Below are 18078 nucleotides of genomic sequence, written 5' to 3'. Positions count from 1 at the left end.
TGACCTTATTTTTCAAAAAATAATTTACTACATATGCAACTTTACAGAAATACGTCGAATCACGCGTTGTAGGGATAAGAAAAAGATGGCACGTAATGGAAAAATGTCACGCGTAACGAAAAAATGTTACACTAAATTTTTTTCCAACCCCGATAAAGAACTTCAAAAATGTAATAATCCTTAAAAAAGGCATAATTTGTGAATAAAAAATGAATCGTGCGAAAATGTTACAATTACGTAACTGTCTTGTACATAGAAAGAAAAAGACCCAATAAATCATATTACTTATACTAAAGTTCCGTTTTGATTGTATGTGTGACTGTTTCAGAATATTAATCCAAAGTCACATAAAATTTAGGGAGCCCGTGTCGCCTTTGAAACCATACATATTTCATACTTTCGCATTGGCGACCTCTCTACTAATATATAGTCCGAAATATTGGCAAACTTTCCCTTCTTCATTTTTGTGGTCCCACCCATTAGGGGACTTCAACTTTCCCAATACGAGGATGTTTCGGTATTTGAATGACACTGACAGATGGGCGTGTTTGTGAAAATAAAGTTTGCTGTTTGCTGCCTTTGCTGCACTCTGCAGTACCAAAATATGCTTCGTTACAGCCTAGTTACAGCAGTCTGTCGCAACTTCATAGAAAATTTTTTTTATATGAAACGGGGCAAAATTTTCATGGCGACTCTCGGAGCAAAATTGCTCCGAGTGGCGACTATATTTGTCTCGCTCACTTCCTCAGTGTGTTTCACTCTCCGTCATTGTCACAGTGACATTACTCCATATTGTAATTTGTGGTTAGCGGTACTACATTTTGTAATGATTGGTAAGTTTATTTACCACTTGTTGGAAAATAAGTACCTAATTGTTTTAAAACCTAAGTTTTTTTTGTGCGGTTTGTGATATACTGGTTGCGAAGAATGGCGTACAGAAAATGTGAAATATGTGGTTTGAGATCGGAGCGAAAAGACGGGATAAAACGCTATTTTATGGCTAGATTTCCTCTAGATGAACTGCAGTAAGTAGAAATTTCTTTATGCAACAGCGTTATCTTTGTATTTTCATTCATAAAACTTATATTTTACTTTATCAGATGTTATAATTTTTCATCATTGTCGACATTTCATTTTCAGGTGTAGAGAATGGGTGAAAATGTCAGGAAAAGAGGATCTTGCTTATGTACCCATTGAAAAACTGCATCAGTTAAAATTTGTGTGTGGAAAGCATTTCAAAGAAAGTGATTTCAAGAAAAAACGAACTCAGCTAAAAAAAACAGCTATACCATCAGTAAGACTGACTTCTGCGCCACTTTCAGACACTATTCTGGCTATATTTCCTTATCACCTCTTCAAAGAACAGCGAGAAGGTGAGTAGCATAATAATGATATATTCACATATTCATATTATTGCTTAAATATGTATATATATTACAATAATTTAATTCAAAATACTAAAATTATAAAGCAAATTATTTGTGTTAGTATTGTGGAGAAGTTAATTAGTTTGTACAAAACTAAAAAATCAATGTAATTCTAAAATTAATTAACGTCAATTAAACCAAGACACTATAGAGAATCTTTTCGGTTTAATTAGGCAACATTCGCCAACGAATCAAAATCCAACGTGTCACCATTTTAACGAAAACGAGCATAAACGAGCATATTGACGAAATTGAGTACTCCTATTCGAGGAGCTAATTGTGACCCTGACGAAAATCAACTTATTTTAGATTTTCATGATTTAGTTTTTAAAAATGCCGATGTCGATGATTTAATTGAATCAGAACATTCGTATCCAGTTACACTTGATATAGATGATGAATATGATAGTGATCCTATTTTACATTTGCCAGACATTGAACCCGAAACAGATAACAACTGGTTTGAGCTTTTTGAAAATCAACCAGTTGTTTATGTTAGCGGTTATCTAGCCTTTGTATTGGTTAAAAGATGTCACTGTTTGAAATGCTGCGACAGTTTAAGGACATTGAAGCCAGGGAGTGATAACACATATAATTATATAGCTCTTAAAGAATGATGGAAGGACAAGCTCTGTCTTACATATCCGACCTTGAACCTCTGCAACACAGTTAATTTATGTGTATCCATATTTGAGCCTGATATTAAATATTTATTACACATCAATGACATTGTTAAATCTTGTTGTGTAATGATGTACAAGGAAGTGAGTTTAACTTGGATGTGTGATGAACACAGTGGCATCTTAATGCACACGTTAATAACAAAATTGTCAATTTTACTCATTAGAAATGAATGTAAGAAAATAAATGTGTCATTAACTGAAAGAGAGCAATCAAACGCTGACATAAATAAAATTGCTCAATTAACGAGTTCCGCTAGATAAGAAGTGGTTGAGACTTGAGTTGATGCATATTGTAACTTTGCTCTGAAATAGTATTTTTTTTTTTAATTTTTAATTATTCGTAATAAATAGTCATTTTGTATTTGTATCAAATAAAACTGTTTATTTCTGCATGTGTCTGATGCAAAATGATGAATCTTGTTATGATTATATGTATATGTATACTGATGGGTATTTATCTATACATATAATAAATCTGTAGAAGGGTCAATTCTGTACATTGAAAATATTGAAAATATAAATAGCGGGGGGTTTTACTGGATCGATACCAAACCCAATATGTGATTAAAAAAATTTTTGTCTGTGTCTGTCTGTCTGTATGTGAAGGCATCACATGAAAACTAACAGTTCGATTTCGATGAAACTTGGTATAAATATACCTTATTATCCTGGGCATAAAATAGGATACTTTTTAACCCGTAAAAATACGTAGAAAAAAATAAATCTTAATTTTTCCGCGCGGACGGAGTCGTGGGCGGAAGCTAGTAGTGAATAAATGGTTGTTTGTTCGGGTTTCCTTTATTTCATTAAAACATTTAATTAAACAGCAATTACAATTTTATTTAACCCAAGTGCAAGTAAAACAAAGAGAATACAAATACAAGTAAAATAATTATCGATATCGAGGGTACCTACAGCCTGCACAGCATTATGCACTTATGTTGGTAGCTCTGTCAGACACTAGAAGTTGTCATGTTGGCTATTCTAATCTAGCCTTTTGACGTTTCTTGAAGTTTATTTTTATCTATGGTAATCCTGTCTCTTCTTACGTAGTTGATTTTGTCCACAGAGCAAGTATTTTGTCATTTGTCAATTTCACGCATACACGTAGTAAATTCGTCTATGAACATGGATTTCTTAAACTAAATAATGTGTTATTTCGGCTTCTTCTATATTTCTCAGCTATACCCAACCAATACAAAACTGTTGATGATCTTCTAGTCAGTTAAAAATGTCATCAACATTCGCCGGTTTTAGTGAAGAAGATTTACAAAGAATTAAATCTGGAGAGACTGAGAAAAACAGCGGTAAATTCAAGTGCTAATTATTATTGTTTAATTTTTCCCATTGGGTCAATGGAACGTTCACTTCACATAACTGTTCATTCGGATTCGATTCACATAAGTACTTGTAATTGTTATGCTTTATTAAATACAAAAACATAGCACTACGATAATACGATAAAGTTTCCGGTTATCCAAGGTTTGTGAGTGATTCAAACAGTAGTAACTAAGTACTTTGTATGCTGAGTTTGTAAGTATTTGATGCTTATTCTTTTAAAAATATGTTTTTACTAGCTTCCGCCCGCGACTCCGTCCGCGCGGAAAAATTATGATTATTTTTTTCTACGCATTTTTCCAGGATAAAAAGTATCCCATTTTATGCCCAGGATAATAAGGTATAATTATACCAAGTTTCATCGAAATCGAACTGTTAGTTTTCACGTGATGCCTCAACACAGAGACAGACAGACAGACAAAAAATTTTTTAATCACATATTTGGGTTTGGTATTGATCCAGTAACACCCCCTGCTATTTATTTTTTCAATATTTTCAATGTACAGAATTGACCCTTCTACAGATTTATTATGTGTACATAGATTTCATTTCATTAAATGATAAAAATTAATCCAAGTGTTTTTAATGTGAATTTTAAAATAATATCATACATATACATAAAATACCCATAGACTGATATTTGAACCATGTAAAATATTACTTTTTATGATATATAAATGATGTAATTCATGACTCATTCTAAGTTGTTGTTCCTTGATGAATACTGTTTTGTAAATAATAAGGTGTTATTGCTTTTACTTATACAAAGGTACTAAATGCAATCATTTGAATATTTAAGCAATATAATATATTATGTATCAAGCACCCTGATGGCACTTCAATGGGTATAAGTATATTATTTAATTTAAATATTGTTTCAGATCAAAGAAGCATAGAGACAGTGAGGAGGATTGAAAAAATTGGCTCAATACCAAAAAGGACACCTAAAAAGCCGCTTTCACTACAAAAGCAATTTTCAGATGATATCAACACGGATCTTTTTGAAAAGTGTAGGTTAAGTCTTACCACACAATCTCCACCACACCCATCTCAAAAATTAAATGTTAATATGACTACTGACCAGAATGAAAAATTTTCTGAAAAAAGCAATGAGACAGGAGATAATTCTAATGTCGCACCTGACGTAATTAGATGTGTTGATAATTATACAGAAGATGAATTGGTGGTGCATAAAGTGAAGTTAGAAGAGCTTCAATTGAGGCAGAAGTTGATGGAAGAACAGAATAAGAAAAGGAAAGAAATGCTTTCTAAAGCGCTGGCTGACAGGTAATTGTGGTTTTGAATAGAGCATGTTATGTAGAAGAAAATTTGTTATGAAGTTTCACATCTATACATAGTTGTGAATAGTTTTTTTTTCTATAAGATGATGATGAAGGTGTTTTTCTCTTGTATCTGTAATATTGTTCGGTTTGTTTGTAAAAATTGTAAATAGATGTGATTGAAATCTACTTGCTATTTAGATTAAGAGACATATATACATAACACAGATTTTTATTTTTTATTTTAAATAGAAATTAAAAATGGAAAATACATTTATGATTTTTTTTAATATTTTACTCTGAAGTCTTAACTCCATTTCTTTGCTATACAAATATTTTTTCCATTTCCAGCTCTGGGCTACTTTTAAATACTTAAATATGGATGTAGAAGAATGTTCAAATTTATTTTCATAAAATAATAATAACATATTTTTTAGTGGTTTTTGTGATTTGATGTTCAAATATATTATTATGTACATTATTGTAACATGATAATGAATGTAACCAAACATTATGATTAAATAACCATGCTAACATTAAATAGAGAAAATATATGTACATTGAAATATTTTTTGTAATGTTTACCTTATCACGTTGAAGTGTGTTATCTCTGATATCTTTTTGGTTAACATGTCTCTTCAATTTTTATTCTCACACTTTGATAATGGTAAACAAGTTTTATCATCTCATAACTAAAGCAATATGGTAAGAAAAATTATAAAATTTTCCATTTTATTATTTTAATTCAGTTATAACAAAGTGCTAATTTTAATTTGCTGTAGAGTTTAACTATTGTGTTATTTTTTGTAATAAAATCCTTTAAAAATGTATAGAAGAATGGGATTCTGGGGTGTTCTACAAAATTTTGCAGTAATTTGATATATTAAAAAAAATGTTCTATTTTTTTTTTTTTTTCAGGACGAAACAAACAGAAGAAGAAGTGCAAAAGTTAGAAAAAATAAAGAAGGAATTACAAGTATTGGATGGTCAGTTTTCACAAGATGTGGCTGTGTTGAGGAAAAAAATTGATCAAGCATGCATCAGTTATTCAGAGGCGGAGTAAGATATATTTTCGATTATTCTTTATTGTGTCATATGATCATAGGAGACAATAATTGTAAAAAGTGTTATTTAATTTTAAATAAAGTTTTTCTAATGATAATATTGAGGCATTGTTGTCCTTTCAGTATTACTTGTTTATTTTATTTTATTGTATATTCATGGCTTAATAGTAAGTATACTTCATTTGAGTATTCTTAAACTGATTTGTTAACCTAAACATATTTTTTTAAAGGTAGAAAATACGTAAATACATATCCTGTTAGTTTTATTAACAATTTGGTTACTTTTTTTACAGAAAAAATTATTTAAAAATTGAGAAAGAGTTTCTGCAAGCAAAAATACAACTTCAAAAGGAAAAAGAGAAGAAGGAATTGTTAACTGAACATCTTTGTGCTTTAATAACTCATAATGAAACAAGAAAAGCTCAGAAACTAGAAACGCTTATGTTAGAACTTGCCAACGATAAAAATAAAGAATTAAATGAAATGTCAGGTGTGGTAACACCAACAGAAGATAGGCCTGTTATTATAGATGGAGTAGACGAAAAGACTGGTAAGATGGTGGAAATTTTTAATGAAAAATAGAATTTTATAAATATGTAGTTATAGACATGGGAATAGAAATTTAATACAATTTTTGGTGCAATATGGCATCTAATGTACTAAGGTGCTAACTCTAATATATGATATTATTGTTAATCTAATGATATTAGATAAGAGATTCCTTGACAAGTATATAAATAATGGTATTACTATGACATTTTTAAAACTACAGGTATATTTTTATACTCTTTTACTTTTGTAGTACAAAGCTTTGTATTGAATGAGGTATGTTTGTATCAATGTAAAATGAATGTTATGGCTCAGATAAGCATTTTTAAATGCGCTATCGATTATAATGCATTTAAAATTCGTATATTCATTATTTTTCAATTACCTTTTATAATAATCATACTTTCTTGTTATTATGTGCCTTATAATGTGTACAAATGGATATGTACTTTATATTTCTTTAAATTGTGTATAACACAATATCATAACAAGACTAATAATAATTAATAACATAATATGCATAGTTATTAGAAATTGTTAATAATAAAAAGGGCAATTATTTATAAATAAGTGTATATTTAAGTTTAAAAATTTAAGAAATAAAACGAATATTTATTTATAAAACATCTTTTAATTTATCAATTTAATCTAAAGTCTGGAAATGTAAAAGAAACATAGCACAAGAGTAAATATTTACGCGAAGTAAATAATGATTGCACCAGTTATGTTTTTGTGCATTGGCAAAAAGAGTATACTATTCCATATACTCTTGGAATGCTTGAAAATAATCACATTTAATTAATACTGCAACGCTTTCCAGGTCACCGGTCATGGTTTTGTGACTTATTTTTAGTTCATTTTGCATTATCTGATAATTGCGTTGAGTTGTTTTTATTTCCTTGCAATAAGTATTGTATTGACAGTATACTTGCCGATTTTGAAAAAAGTTATAGTTAAGTGTGTTTAGATCGAGTTGATTATTGATATTTCTTAGTTAGATGTGGGTACTAGTCTGTGAGCCCGTTTAGACGGATTTGTTTAAAATACCACTTTCAACTAGGGTTTGGGTCCCGGGACGTCTCGTGTCTCGAAGTCCCGGGACTTTTTGTAAATTTCGTTGTCTCGTGTCCCGGGACTTTTGGGTCGAGACTCGAGACGAGACACGATAGTCGTATGTATTGTATTAATTTTTATTTTCAACCGACTTCTGTTGAAAATGAGAGAGTGTTTTCCTTGTCCGGTGGCGTTACTACAAAAATCAGATTGTCGGACAAAGCTGTTAATGCTCTGATTTTTTTAAAAGCCTATTTTATAAAATCAAAGTAATTTTATTTTTTTAACTGATTAATAATTTGAAAGACTGATTCAAAAGTCTGTTTTACAGATAAGGAAACAAATCTGTGATTATAAAAATTACCAAATTATCATTAATATGATTATGACATGATATTAAAGTTAGTATGATTGTTACTAAGTTTCTTTATAATAATATTTAATAATTGTTTTAAATTAAAAGTTAATCTGTGATTATAGGAATAAACATACCAATTATTTGACATATTAAAGTTAAAACTATTGTGATTATATTTTATGTTTAATAAATGTTGATTTAACCGATAATTAATGTTGATTTAAAAAAAAATCCCTTTTGCACGCCTCATAAGCGAAGCGTTGAGGTGGGTACTACTGTCACTTCGCGCAAAACATCTGATATCATACATTGCACTTGTAAGATAATACATACACACACATATTAAGAAAAAACACTATTTTTAACGTTCATGATATTTTTGATGTCATTTTTGTTATTTAAACTAGTTAAAAAACAGTTTAAAAAAGTTCTGTCTTGGACGTCCGTGTGTCTGTATGTGCGGATCCTTTTTCTTGTTAACACGATAGCGACCGAAATACTTTACTAATCGAGTCTTTTTTTTTCTCTTACGCTTGAGTATGCTCAGGAATAGAACCCTTTCATTTTTCAGGGTCTGATTCGATGTGGTTTAATTGTTATTAAATAAACAAAAATAATAATTAATAAATATTTATTAAAAAAAAATTATGAGGCGTGCACTTTTGGATTTTCCAAATTATTTATTAATACGTTTCACCAGAAATCAAAGTTCAAATTTTATATTTAAAAAAAGTCTCGAAGTCCCGGGAAGTCCCGGGACTTTGATCGTAGCCTGTCTCGTGTCCCGGGACGTTGAAATTGTCGAGAATTCCCAAACCCTACTTTCAACTAAATCTTCTGAATATAATATTATGAAGTGCTAAAAGTTATTAGGACGGATGGAGTATTTATATAAAAACATAGACATAAAAACGTATTTTTGTAAAAGTTCGTGAGGGTAACAGCTATAAATTATTAAAAACATAATATGAATTTTCTGCTTTTCGCATATATGATTACTATTACCGTAATAAAATCTGCTATAACACTGTATTTGTGTTATGAGACAATTTTGTAAACAATATTTTTAAAATTATTTCATTATTGCCCATATTAACGCTTACAATACGCTAACAACGAGAAATACTGTTCTTCGGTAAATAATATCATTTACTTTTAACAATACTGTATTCTGCTTAAAGAAGAACGTCCTTTACCTACATTTGGTAAAGAACATTCTTCTTCCCGTATGCTATCCCCAATTCCAATAGGAATACTTTTTATCGTTCGGTTTCAAAATGGCGCGTATATTAGCGTCTGCGTTCTGTAATTCCTTTCGATTTTCCCGCTCAATTTGAATTAGTTCCAATCCTCGTTTTGCTGCGCAATGATATCGTTGGCTGAGAGATGCTTCCGAACCTTTGATGCGAGGTATGTGTCCAGTGTAGCCAGCTATAGGCGGGAATTCTGGTGATATTGTGTTTTCTGAAAATTTAAATATGATTTTGACCATTAAATAATAGTGATGTTCAAGTTGTTTTCATTGTAGCTATAAATATTGAATTTATTTATAGTACTCGCACATATTTTCCTGTAGATAAACGTGCAGCTACTGCCTCAACATCGATTGCTGATTAAAAAGAGCTTGTTGCCGAGCACACGTGTCGGAAGTGAAACTTCTTTGGCAAGATTCAAAGATTGATATTTTTGGTTTTATGGCATTCAAATGCTTTATAAATATAAATTTAATATTCAAATGCTTTATAAATATATATTTTTAAGATTCAAAGATACCAAAAATTGTCGCCTTACTCCATGACGTGACGGTATTGCCATGACGCTACCTTGAGATTTTACCCTCAATGCGCCAGAAGTTTCACTTAAAAACTTACCTTTATATTTATTGATCTCCCTAAATCTGCTTAAATCGCGTCTGATCTCGTCTCTTGAGTGAATCGTTTCCATTTTGGGCGCGCTTCTTGAGCGCACATAGGTTTTGTTCAAATCCGCTTTACGTTTCAATTGTCGTTGGTTACGAGAGAAGTCCGCCATACAGTCGTCTGCTGTGCGACCGTATGATTTACCGTATCTAGAATTATTATTAATACGGTTATTGAACATGTTATGGAAGGTCAAATTTTAGCTAAAACTTCTATAGTGCAATATTACTTTCGGAATTTACAGAAGCGATAGCATACAAAGGATACCGTAATTCATTTGGCCGATAGGCGTTAACGGATTGACCATAAAAAAGTCCTTAATGGAGAAACAAAGGCATACTTACGTATGTAATATTTCAAGATTCAAATTCTGAATACGGTTTAATTAATAGAATTTGGTAAAGATTTATAGCATCACTAGCTTTCCGCCCGCGGCTTCGCCCGCGTTTTCAAAGAATAATCCGCATAGTGCTCGTTCCCGTGGGGATAATTCCGGGATAAAACCTATCCTATGTGTTACACATAGGATAGGTTACACAAACTTTCGCATTTATAATATTAGTTAGGATGAGGAAATTAATAGTTATAATATTAGATAGGATTAGGAAATTAATAGTTATTACGCAAAATTCATCCCTGGAACGTATCCGGTGTATCCGGTCATGTAGGTGGGTTGTCGGTTTCGTATTCCATCGTACACGTCGCGTGAAGGCCGCTCATGCCGAGGCATGTTGTCTATCTCGTAGTTATCGCCCGGCCTGTATTCTAGTGGCTTGCTGTAGGGGTAGATAAAGTTTTAGACATTATTTTTCCCCAGGTAACTCAATCAATAGACAAATCATGTAGACGTTTGACGACACAAAATGCGAAAGCAGTTCGAAGTTTTTATTGAACATGAACTACTTAATCGTACCTACCTACTCAGGCTTTACAATCCACATAGTATACCACATACCACAGAATACTAAATAGATACTACATAGTACCTAAGTAGGTATAGTACTGATCAACGATGTCCTAAGTATTGATATAAAGATGAGTAATAGGCAATAGCAGTGCTTTAAATGTAAATGTAATAGTGTGAATAAGTAGGTAACTAATGAAAGTGTATGACAAGATTTTCCCTCAATCCTTATTTACATAAGTATACGATTTTACTGTTCGGTTAGAACACTGGCTGATTTCCAATTAAGTAGTTTATTTTTATAGCCGATAGCTTACTTAAAAAGTCCTTTGGAACGAATTTCTCTTAAGATCTGCCTTGTGTTGTCGCCATAGCACTTTCCGTAACGAAATTTCAGCAGGGGACAGTGGCCAGTGTATCTATAATAAATAAGAGATAAATTAATTTGGTTATTGAATATCTTGTAATGCAATTCAAGCGAGACCGTCTAGTACACGATTGAAACGCATTTATCTGTGGTATTCGTTTAAATCTAAGGTTTTATTTTATTGCATTGTAGAAGGCTATCATAACTTTATTAATTTGGATTCAAGTGGAATGTTCGCCTTCGCCGCTTCCCCTTATGCGGGGATGCAGGATTTCTTACCTAAGTACCTAACTAAGACCTAAGTAAGTTTTTCATTTTTTTTACTTAGCTTAGGTAAGCTATTAGATAGCCTACATGATACATTGTTGCTTTCGTTTGTTCCTTTATTGATTGAAAAATTAAACTCAAAATCTAGGTTATGTCCTAACTATCTAATTCACTCAGGTTGTAGCTATCGCTTCTAATTTCAGAGACTAAATAAGTAAAAACATGTTTTAAAAATATAAATAGGTTAGAGGTTGGTAGCCAATATTCAGAAATATTTGCTGCGAAATGAAACACAATTTAAATATGAATTTTATTTCACCCTATCGTTTATTTATTGGAATTGGAAGATTTATAAATTTAACGGTTCACGGGTTTGATTTAATAAAACCGACATCAGGGGCAATCTTCATACGCGAAGCAATATCCAGAGGGGAGGTGGAGCACGAACGGAAAGTCGCAGTCGCAACGCGACCAGTCGCAAATGGTGCCCATAGATAACGCGACGGGTTCGTCGCAAGTGCGTTGTGAGGGCGTTGGGCGGCATTCGCTGTTCACTCTATGCATGTTAGGTGGGCATTCATCTACGCCTGTGAATTTGAAAACAAAAATGATTTAACTTTTTAATTGTCTATCTGGAAATCCAATGAATTATGCTTGTTGACTTTATTCATTACGTACCTATGTTTATATTTTAGGATCATTTTCTATTTATGTACGTACTTACATGTTGAATTATACATTAGGCAACCAGGGTTTCCAACTCTAGCGTAATACATTGAACCAGTAAATTGCAATAAACACAAAAATAAAAGAATTAACATAACTATAGCGGAGAACTGTGATCACACTGGTGGTTTGCGCTATTGTGTCATTTTGATTTATAAAACGATTTCCGTTTATTTCAGTAAACATAAACAGAACATGAATGGAAATAAGAAACAAATGAAGTAGGTAGTAAAGTGCGCAAAAATAAAAAGTTTCTAAAGTTACATTGTCATTAGAGCGCGGCATTAGGTACATGTACCTAAGGCATTGGTTATTTACTTATTTGGTTAATGATTTTATTATATTTTAGTTATAAAAAAGAGTCTTTGTTCCGATAAAAATACTTTAATATTCAACCAGTTTACTGAGTTTACTGTATTGTCTAGTGCCTACATCAATTCCGTTGATTAATTACGCATGTTTATAAATCAAAATATTAAATCAAATGCGTCAATTCATCTTCAGTTATTTTAATCTTCTTTGACATCCGGAGCCTTCTGCCCCTCTTACGCTCCTTCATTCTATCCATTCTTGCTTGTAATCTTTCTGGAATATCCATACAGACATCAGATGTAATGCATGTACCAGATCTTTCGTCCAGGAGAAGGTCGCCGTTGCAATCACATCTGGACCATCCACACGTATATCCTTTAATTTAAAAATGATACATTATATCAATCACCTATTATTTTATCTATCCCCTTACTTTCACAAAAAAATAGTAAAATTCGCCTTTGCTTCTTACCTAGTACATAAACCTGCGGTTCATCACATGTTTTCTGTGATAAGGTCTGACCATTACATCGCGTATGGTATGGATGCATGTGCCGAGGACAGTGTGCCACACCTAAAGGTAAATTTCACTATACTTTTATTTTGATGTGACCTATAAGCTTAATAGAAATTTCAGAAAATGTATTTTTACTCACACATTCCCCTGAATAACAAACATCGTCTATTATCAAATGCAATTACCATAGATAAAAGAGTTACTAGAATTTTGATTTTGGAATTCATTTAATTTTGTTTTCTATCTTTTTCGCGCGTATTATCTATGCGTAAGTTTCGCCTTTCACGCGATTCTTCATTAGCGACGTTTCAAACGTGCGCAGTTCTCACGATACCGCGAATCACAATATCTTGGTAAAAACGTGTTATTGTTTTCTTTTCCATTGATTTCTTACAAGGGTAATCATGTGTATGCAACAGCAATCAACACTACGAAACTATACTATCTATACTCAATACACATGTCCAGATAGGTATTTAAAAGAAAAAACATTTGGGTTGTAATGTTTACATACGGCATACGCACTACTCGCAAGGCGCTAACCACAGACTCTAACCTTTGTAGAGCTGTCAATAATGTATGGAACTATTTTAACAAATATTGGTTTGTTAACTGTTATAAAATTTTAAACAGATCAATGATTTCAACGTTACACGCGACTCGTCAAGGCCTACTGCGGCTCTACCTACTATCAACAGTAGGTGTAATGTATTGATATTTTGGATTGAGCAGAAATTGAGTATTTTTTAGCATCTAGCAAATGAAAGCTTGAAATTCCAGAAAATTTCCACAATTGTGAAAATACCTCGTCATATTTAAAAAAATATAGCAACCATGGTACAATTACATAGTTATACCGACTTTTTTTTAAGTTATCATACAAATTTAAAATATAATTGTGCGACGATATACCTAATTACCTAGCTCCTAGCTCAAATGAAAAATAGGCGAATTTTTTGACGTCTACCTTACGCTCTACTTCCTTGACCTAGTTTTATCAAAGTAAGTAAAATGCAATTTCTTTTCTCTTTTACTAATCGACGAAAACGTTTTTGGTGCTTCATCAACATCAAAATTCTAAATACAGGGTTCGACGAAGGAAGTTAAAATCAGATAGCATGGAAATGAGCTATAACTATTTATTTCTGATAGTGTCGAAAGCTTCAATCAGTGTTAGCAACCTGAAGTGAGCTGATTATCGTACCAGGGGCGTAAAATTATCGTACATTAGGCGTTTTTGGTTCGAAATTATCGTACTTTTTAGAATAAAGTCAATTATAAATAAATAAATCATATAAATTGTAATATTGATAAGTACCTATGCAAGTTCTCTATAGTTAATGTTTGTTTAACTACCGCTGTCAAATCAACGGACACTGAAACCCAAACGTTTTACGTGCCATAATATCTTAGATTATACATATACACCTGTATAATCTAAGCATAATATTCATTATACTCTTTGGTTTTACGCGTGGTACAGACGTAGAGTGAGAATGTCATTCTCACTCTACGGGTACAGACTACAGACCTGAACCGATTCCATTTCCACTTTATGTTCAATAAACGCGCCAAGTTTAAAACACGTCAAAATTTCATATTTGTATGGGTGAAATAATATAAATTCTCGAATTTTGCCTGATAGAAATTATCGTAAAATCAGCGTACGATAATAACATGCTATCGTACATCGTACGTAGGCACCAAATTATCGTGTTTGTACGATAATTATCGTACGGTTGGGAACGCTGGCTTCAATTCTAGTGTTTATCGTCTATGAAGTTCTACATAATCTTGTAGGTATCTTCAATCTTGCAGTGCAATTTACCCCTGTATCTAATCATATATCATGAAGATATAGTTAGGTGCCAGGAACGGAGAGCGCGGGGCGGCCTTGCTGCGTCGAATATGGTGATAAAATCATAATTATACCAACTTTGTACGCAGAAATGTTCAAGTCGAATACCTAATTAGTTGAATAGCTTTTAATTAGAATACTATTCAGTTATATTTCGTGCAGCTTACGATTACCGTAAATAATTATGAGACGTTAAAACTTTTCCCGATAAATTATATCAGGGAACAACTTGGTCTATTATTAATTATTAGTAAGCTGGTAACGGAATAGATTATGTTTTCTAAATGGGGTGGTATAGCCACAAGAAAATCTTATAAAAGGAAGGCGTGTTGAAATCTTAGCATCATTTACAGCATAATAGACAAGCCTGCACAATAGAACAATACAAAGAAAGCATTAAAGTGCTTTGATGTAAAGGAGTCGATAAGAAGGTGTTAATGGACACATTGTTTTGAGATAACGCTTACATAAACTCGCTATATTTTTGTTTTATAATAATAAAAAAAAAATAACTTCGTAGTTACGGCTATCACTGCCGGCAACACGTTAGAAATTACTACGAAATTAGGAGAATTTAAGAACCTATTTCAAGAATCACAATTTCAGTCAAGTGTCAACTGCATTTACAAATACATATCATTTACAACTATTTACAATTACAAATTCAATAATCTTTATACTAGCTTCGAAAATTATATTATTATGGAATCGATATAGTTAATTCATTTTTAATTTTTTTAAGCCTATTATAAAGTGAACGTTCAGACATGTAATCCATCGACTCATCATAACAGATCTTTAACACCGTTGCTAATTTGTATCTGCCTACATTTCTTTTGCGTGCAGCGAAAAATAGCGCATCCCCTACATTCTTGTGACTATCAGTTACATCAATGGGGTTAATCGATTGGCACCAGGTCGCGGGCTACCTCAAGGTTAAATGTAAATCTGAAGGTTGAGATTTAGTTACGAATTTTTACAGGTGAAAATCGCAACGGATTAGAATACTGTTAAAACAACGCGTATTTACCGTAGGAAGTAAGGCATAGAGTAATATGAAGTAAGGTTTTAGTTAAGGATTGTGTATTGCATTTGTGTGTTAAATTTTCAAGAACTTTTTGTAGGTAACTAGTTATAAGAAAAATTGTTCTTGGGCTTGTTGCCAACTTGCTTTGTTGAAACTATCGCTAGCAACTTCACCTTTAAACTATAATTTCCATAACATCAACTAGTTATGCTTTAAAAGTTATAATATGGTTGTAAGTTTCTAAAAGTTAAAATTTTTCACACATTTAGTAGGCAGTATTTCAAAAATCAAGTAAACAAACGTAAAAAGTTACGCAAAGTTAGTGTGTTCATAAAAAAATTAGTGTATTCAGTATTCATCTTTAATCTCTCTGTATTTTACATTTATAAAGTAACCATTTTATCGTATTTCTTTTATGGGAAATGGGAATGAGTTTAGCTTTAAATTTCCGATATTTCTGGCACTCGCTAACGGTCCGTTTCAAAACTAGATCTACCTACAGTTTATATTCTACATTAGAAATATATTTTTTCCTCGTTTGTCTATGGAACATTTTTAAACCTAGATACTATGAGTACATTTTGAAAAACCGTTTTTTGGTGCATTTACCCCACATTTACCCTATACATAGTACAGATACGTTCAGATTCATAATAACATTATTATTTTTTTAGTTTTTTCCAGACGCCCTATAAATGTCTGTTTATGAATCGTTTGTTTATTGGGGTTATACTGATCAGAGTTCTTGTGCCAATTTATTTTATAAATTACCTACACATAAAATAATGAACTGGATAGGTGAGCGACCGGTTAATCTAGGCTTAGACAGAGGAATTAGTGCAAAAAGGTTTCGTCATGTACTTTATACCTAGGTATAGAGTCATTTTTGTATCAAATTCATTCTGAGACGTATTTTTTGATTTCGGTTTCTAGCTCTACAGACTCTACATTCTACTTGTTTTTTCTAAATAGAATAACGAAATGAAAAGATACTGATAAAGAATTGAAATTAGTTAGTAACGAATGAGGTCACATTTGTTTTATTTTTATAAAGTATATCAAAAATATCGAAACACCATGATAAGTGTAAATGTTTAAACTATTTTTAAACAAAATCAATAAATATGTAGGTACCTACATATTATCTGATTTGATTTGTTTAATTGACAACAACTCCAAGGTACGTTACTTTATAAGGTAGGTAAGTAGAGTGTGTTTTTTTTTGTTTGTAATTAATAAAGAGGTTAAGGTCAAGAACAACGTCACCAAAAAATCTCAACAACGAAGCTTTGACCGAAATAATGCCTTTTACGTAACCGAAAGCAATTAACAAATTTCCCCAAATACATTAATTAAGATTATTTGCATTGCCTCTTTTATTACTTTTTGACTTTGAAACGTACATAATATTATGACTACTTTGCCATTAAAAGATGTAGGACATTGCAGGAAATCGAATTTTACAGTCAATATTAGTTAAAACCACAGACTAATAATAATATACTACGTATACAAATTACAAGTTAAAACACCCTCTTCCATTTTATAATTTTACTCTGCTCTTCTGGAGGAGAACGCCGAATGCGATAAGACCGCCTTTCTGGACCTTCTTTTAATTTTTACCAAGTTGTTATCCTAATCTTACATATTATTATGTATTCTATTTTCGGAGTAAAAATAGTTTTGTAAACAGAATAAGTACAGGTGCAGGCGCGGGTAAATAAATTCTTATTCTATTCAAAAATTTGAATAATAAAGAACGTTTTAAACACACCTAAAGATAATATTATGAAATCTACATTATTAAATTAAATAATAAGTATTTTAGTAATAGTAATTTTTAATTAGATAGTATTTTTATAACCATTATAAAACGTATTAAAGTTTACCATTTATTTCAATACATGAGATCAAAAATGGTTACAAGTTCGACGAGTTAATATTAATAGACCGTGGTAATAGTAAATTACCTTGTGTCTTGATGTCACAGCATTTGCACGCAAACTAATACAACGCAAAAAAAAGTATTCTATTTTCTATTAGGTATTCAGTTAAAAATAAACTTACCCAGGTATGAATGAACCGTTCGTTTGTGTTAAATAATTTTGCCTTTCACGACCGCTTACATCCACCCACATGTTTTTAAAAGTTTTTTCTTAATATCGTAGTAAATACATATCGTTTACTAAGAAACGTAAGTCATCTGTTAAAGGTTTTGCGATACTAAAGAATGGTAGCAACGATTGTATATATTATACTTACATATTCCACTCGCAAAGTTAAAATGCGCGCGCATTTAGGTTAAAATAAATATTCAGTTTAGGATATAAATAGAGACAACTGTTATATAAAAATAGTAAAGTAGGAAAAATAATAAAATAGCCATAAGTATAAGGAATATTAATGTATGTACATAATCTGCTTTGTAA

At 31.6% G+C, this 18078-nt stretch overlaps 4 protein-coding genes across 5 annotated transcripts; 1 reads left to right on the top strand and 3 right to left on the bottom strand.

The window, feature by feature from the left end:
* The first annotated feature begins 818 nt into the window (after nucleotides 1-818).
* Gorab (Golgin, RAB6 interacting) lies at nucleotides 819-7114 on the top strand. 2 transcript variants are annotated; one of them, XM_090108151.1, is made up of 5 exons: nucleotides 819-1025; nucleotides 1141-1373; nucleotides 4330-4735; nucleotides 5647-5787; nucleotides 6086-7114. In XM_090108151.1, the coding sequence occupies exons 1-5, from the start codon at nucleotides 928-930 to the stop codon at nucleotides 6372-6374; spliced, it is 1167 nt and encodes a 388-aa protein (XP_089964277.1). In that variant the 5' UTR covers nucleotides 819-927; the 3' UTR covers nucleotides 6375-7114. The 2 variants fall into 2 exon arrangements, with proteins under 2 accessions (XP_089964277.1, XP_089964278.1); XM_090108152.1 differs by lacking the exons at nucleotides 819-1025; nucleotides 1141-1373 and adding an exon at nucleotides 3202-3417 and having other exon boundaries at nucleotides 6086-7108.
* A 1457-nt stretch (nucleotides 7115-8571) lies between these two features.
* On the bottom strand, nucleotides 8572-17868 carry LOC149904207 (ciliary microtubule inner protein 2B-like). The gene is made up of 5 exons (XM_090107882.1): nucleotides 17717-17868; nucleotides 10893-10994; nucleotides 10295-10447; nucleotides 9624-9820; nucleotides 8572-9216 (listed from the first exon to the last, which is right to left on the bottom strand). Exons 1-5 carry the CDS (start codon nucleotides 17785-17787, stop codon nucleotides 8984-8986), a joined length of 756 nt encoding a protein of 251 aa, XP_089964008.1. The 5' UTR covers nucleotides 17788-17868; the 3' UTR covers nucleotides 8572-8983.
* LOC149904209 (uncharacterized) lies at nucleotides 11008-12030 on the bottom strand. The gene is made up of 2 exons (XM_090107883.1): nucleotides 11934-12030; nucleotides 11008-11796 (listed from the first exon to the last, which is right to left on the bottom strand). Exons 1-2 carry the CDS (start codon nucleotides 12028-12030, stop codon nucleotides 11603-11605), a joined length of 291 nt encoding a protein of 96 aa, XP_089964009.1. The 3' UTR covers nucleotides 11008-11602.
* Nucleotides 12275-13156, bottom strand: LOC149904208 (uncharacterized). The gene is made up of 3 exons (XM_090107729.1): nucleotides 12904-13156; nucleotides 12720-12821; nucleotides 12275-12622 (listed from the first exon to the last, which is right to left on the bottom strand). The coding sequence occupies exons 1-3, from the start codon at nucleotides 12989-12991 to the stop codon at nucleotides 12411-12413; spliced, it is 402 nt and encodes a 133-aa protein (XP_089963855.1). The 5' UTR covers nucleotides 12992-13156; the 3' UTR covers nucleotides 12275-12410.
* Nucleotides 17869-18078: the final 210 nt, after the last annotated feature.

The sequence above is a fragment of the Colias eurytheme genome, chromosome 12 (assembly GCF_061535395.1).
Source record: "Colias eurytheme isolate Ceu_HAF_F1 chromosome 12, ilColEury1 Martin Lab GWU primary, whole genome shotgun sequence".
NCBI classification, from domain to species: domain Eukaryota; kingdom Metazoa; phylum Arthropoda; class Insecta; order Lepidoptera; family Pieridae; genus Colias; species Colias eurytheme.
This window is presented reverse-complemented; position numbering and strand designations above follow the sequence as displayed.